The sequence below is a fragment of the Corvus brachyrhynchos genome, unplaced genomic scaffold (assembly GCF_000691975.1).
Source record: "Corvus brachyrhynchos isolate BGI_N302 unplaced genomic scaffold, ASM69197v1 scaffold255, whole genome shotgun sequence".
In the NCBI taxonomy this organism is placed as follows: domain Eukaryota; kingdom Metazoa; phylum Chordata; class Aves; order Passeriformes; family Corvidae; genus Corvus; species Corvus brachyrhynchos.
Genome location: NW_008238358.1, coordinates 1,763,965 through 1,766,836, shown reverse-complemented (window position 1 = coordinate 1,766,836; position 2,872 = coordinate 1,763,965). Strand labels below are relative to the sequence as shown.

Sequence of the window (2,872 nt, the reverse complement as noted above, 5' to 3'; positions counted from 1 at the left end):
ACCCTGGCAGTGTCTGTCAGGCACCACTAGCAGTCCTTTGTGTTTTCTCTTTGTGCAATCAGAAATGTGAATGGTATCTAGCATATTGAATATGGTTTATAAGCTGTTTTTCTTGCATATTTTCTGCACTAAAATTAATATTATAGACATAAATAAGCAGCCAGGATTAAATGATTGCAGAACGTGTTACCAAGGGTCCTAAAACATTCCCAGAATAAAGATGGATAACAGGCCAGAATAGAGTGTGCTGCACAAAGGCAAGGAAGAGGGAAGGAGAGAGTCTTTTCACCTGAGGCTCTAGGGCACTGAGTCAGATCTCCTCTCACAGAGCCACATGAAGTTTCTCATGAAACTTCAGGCAAAACAAGCCTGATCTCCAGGATGGAAGTCACATTGGAGTGGATCTTTTAGAAGTCACAGGGCTGAAGGGATCTTTCTGCAATTTGGCCATGTTCTTCCCATGAATTTCAGGACCAGGACACACGAGAGACTCCTACCCCATTACGAATGGTTTCCACCATTCCACATAGAGCCAGACCATAAGTTACATAAAACCAGTTGAAACTGGTGGGAAGAAGCTAGGTTGCCAGTTACAAATATGTATGTACTGTAAGTTAATACTAGTTGCTGCCCATGGGCCAGCTGCAGAAGTCTGCTGTAGATGACTGCAGCCTCTCTCGTGATACACTTTACCAGAAAGAGTCTTTGCAAAGTGAACATCAAAAATAACATCAGAAAATCTTTCATCCTCCTGTCTGTGACAGCAAACCATTAGGTAGGAAAAAAAATTACAGCATTAAACCTCACAGGTATGAGCAACAGCTGATGCTGACATAGCTATAATGTAGTCAGGGGATCAATGTTAAGTTAACAAGTCATTCTGATTATCTGACAATTTTTCCCAGAGCCCACAAACCACTTCCTTTTCTACCCATGTGTTCTTCCCCATCTTCACAGTAGACAGAAGGCTGATACTTCTGTGTCAGGCAGGCATGAAGGCAGTTGCTGTAACTTTCTGTGTCCTCTGCTTCCAGTTTGAAGCCCTGTACGGTGAGTAACATTTTGGGTTATTCTCCTTGCAGTAGGTGTCTCTATAGAATATAACTTAGCAAATGATGGGAGACAGTAAATGAGGCATGATAGCAAGGGGTTAGAGGAATAAAGGTAACAGCTGCAAAAAGACTGCTCTCAACGTTAATATCACTAGAGTTGGGGGGAAGAGAACTCCTGCCAGCATAGGGCATTTGCTCTGAAACTAAAAAGTACAAGTTCTCATTGTTTATGGTCTTTAGCTCATCTGCTCAGTGTTACCCTTTAGCTGTTTAGATTGTAGTGTTCCAGCCAGCTTCCCTTGATGGATATAAGATCTCATAGCAGCATGATGGTGAATAATAAGAGAAACCACGTTATCGATATTAAACCAGCTCTCGTTTGGGCAGGGAATTTTTATATAAGGAAAAATGTATATGGCATGGAAAACTAGATGAGATCATTTTGGTGCAGGCTTGAAACACAGACTTAAGAGGAAGCATGGTATTCCTGTGCTGTGTTTGAGAAGGTGACAGCACCAATCTCAGTCCAGCCATAAACATGGATGTAGATTTAACAAGATTCAGTGCTTTATATGAGCTATGCAAAGTAAAATATCACAACTTTATCTGTTACCTCTCTGAAACCCACACATTAATGGATCAGGATGGAAATACAGATAATAACTGATTAAAAAGTCTTTTTTTCCATAAATATTCTGTCCAAGGATTTGTTATGATGCATCATATAAGTAAGATCTGAGATTTAGTGTGCACAGTTGCTAAAAACCATCTAAATATGCTCCTTTGAAGGTCATGCCAAAGGCTATTAAATGCTTCTTTCATACATAAAGAACATAAGCTTTTCAATCAATAAAATCTAGTTTTCAGCTCTTTAGGTAATGCAGATACCTTTTTGAAGGCTAACTAATATATGGATAGTATACTGAGTTTTCAGATAGAATGAAAAGGTGGGGGAAATCACAGGAAAGAGTAATTGTAATCAGTTTCTCTGAAATCACTCCTCTAAAGGGAGTTCTCCTTGCAATGTTGTTCTTAAATCTACTAACAAAAAATCCTTTCAGTTTGGTTCCATACTTCTCACCTAGTCAATTTAGCATGAATACCTGACCAGCATGCTTCTACACATGGCTGAAGCTATCTAGAAGGCCCTTCCTTGTGGGAAGAAATAAGCTGTAATTTCAAGGGTGCAAATTGTTCCATCTGATACCACCATTTCTCCCTTCTTTCTCACTTCCTTCAAATATGGAGGATAGAATTTGGGCAGGGGACTGGGGAAAGGAGATGACAAGAGAAAGAGACTGCCTGTAAGAAGAAATGGTACCTCTCATGTTTTTTGTCGTATAGTGTTCTCAGCATAACTTGTGACCTATGGCTGTAAATAGGTCACAGGCAGTGATACATATGTGTGCATGTGTGCATTATGATTTGAGAACCCAGTTGTGATAAAGAAATTGTTCATAAGAGCAGGGAGCCTCTCTGTTGCCTGCAGAGAAACACGGGCAATGGGATTCTGGAGTACAGAGCTGTAGGCAGGATTCCATAGCACTTGTGGCCCGCTGTGAAACATTGCACATGAGCTTTTGCACACCAACATTTGCAAAGCATTATCACTCTTCACCCACGGATCTCCTGTTGTCAATACAGGAGGAAACCACGGTAAATTCTTAGAAGGGCTTCTGAAATGTTATCAACACTGGCTGTTGTTTCCATGGTATATTTTATAAGAATTTCGCTATTTCTCAACATAAATTATACCATAGAAATAATTCAGATTAAAGATGGCTTCCTAGAATAATTCTAGCTTTGCCCTGAAGCACTCT

General features: G+C 40.1%; 1 protein-coding gene across 3 annotated transcripts in view; it reads left to right on the top strand.

Moving 5' to 3' along the window:
* The first annotated feature begins 914 nt into the window (after positions 1-914).
* Positions 915-2,872, top strand: part of LOC103616614 (inducible T-cell costimulator) — an 18,507-nt gene continuing 16,549 nt past the window's right edge. For 2 of the 3 annotated variants that reach the window (XM_017735824.1, XM_017735823.1), the window contains exon 1: positions 915-1,050. In XM_017735824.1, the coding sequence (XP_017591313.1) occupies positions 993-1,050 (58 nt within the window). In that variant the 5' untranslated portion in view covers positions 915-992. The remainder of the gene's footprint in view (positions 1,051-2,872) is intronic. The other variant, XM_008634825.2, reaches the window with a different exon arrangement.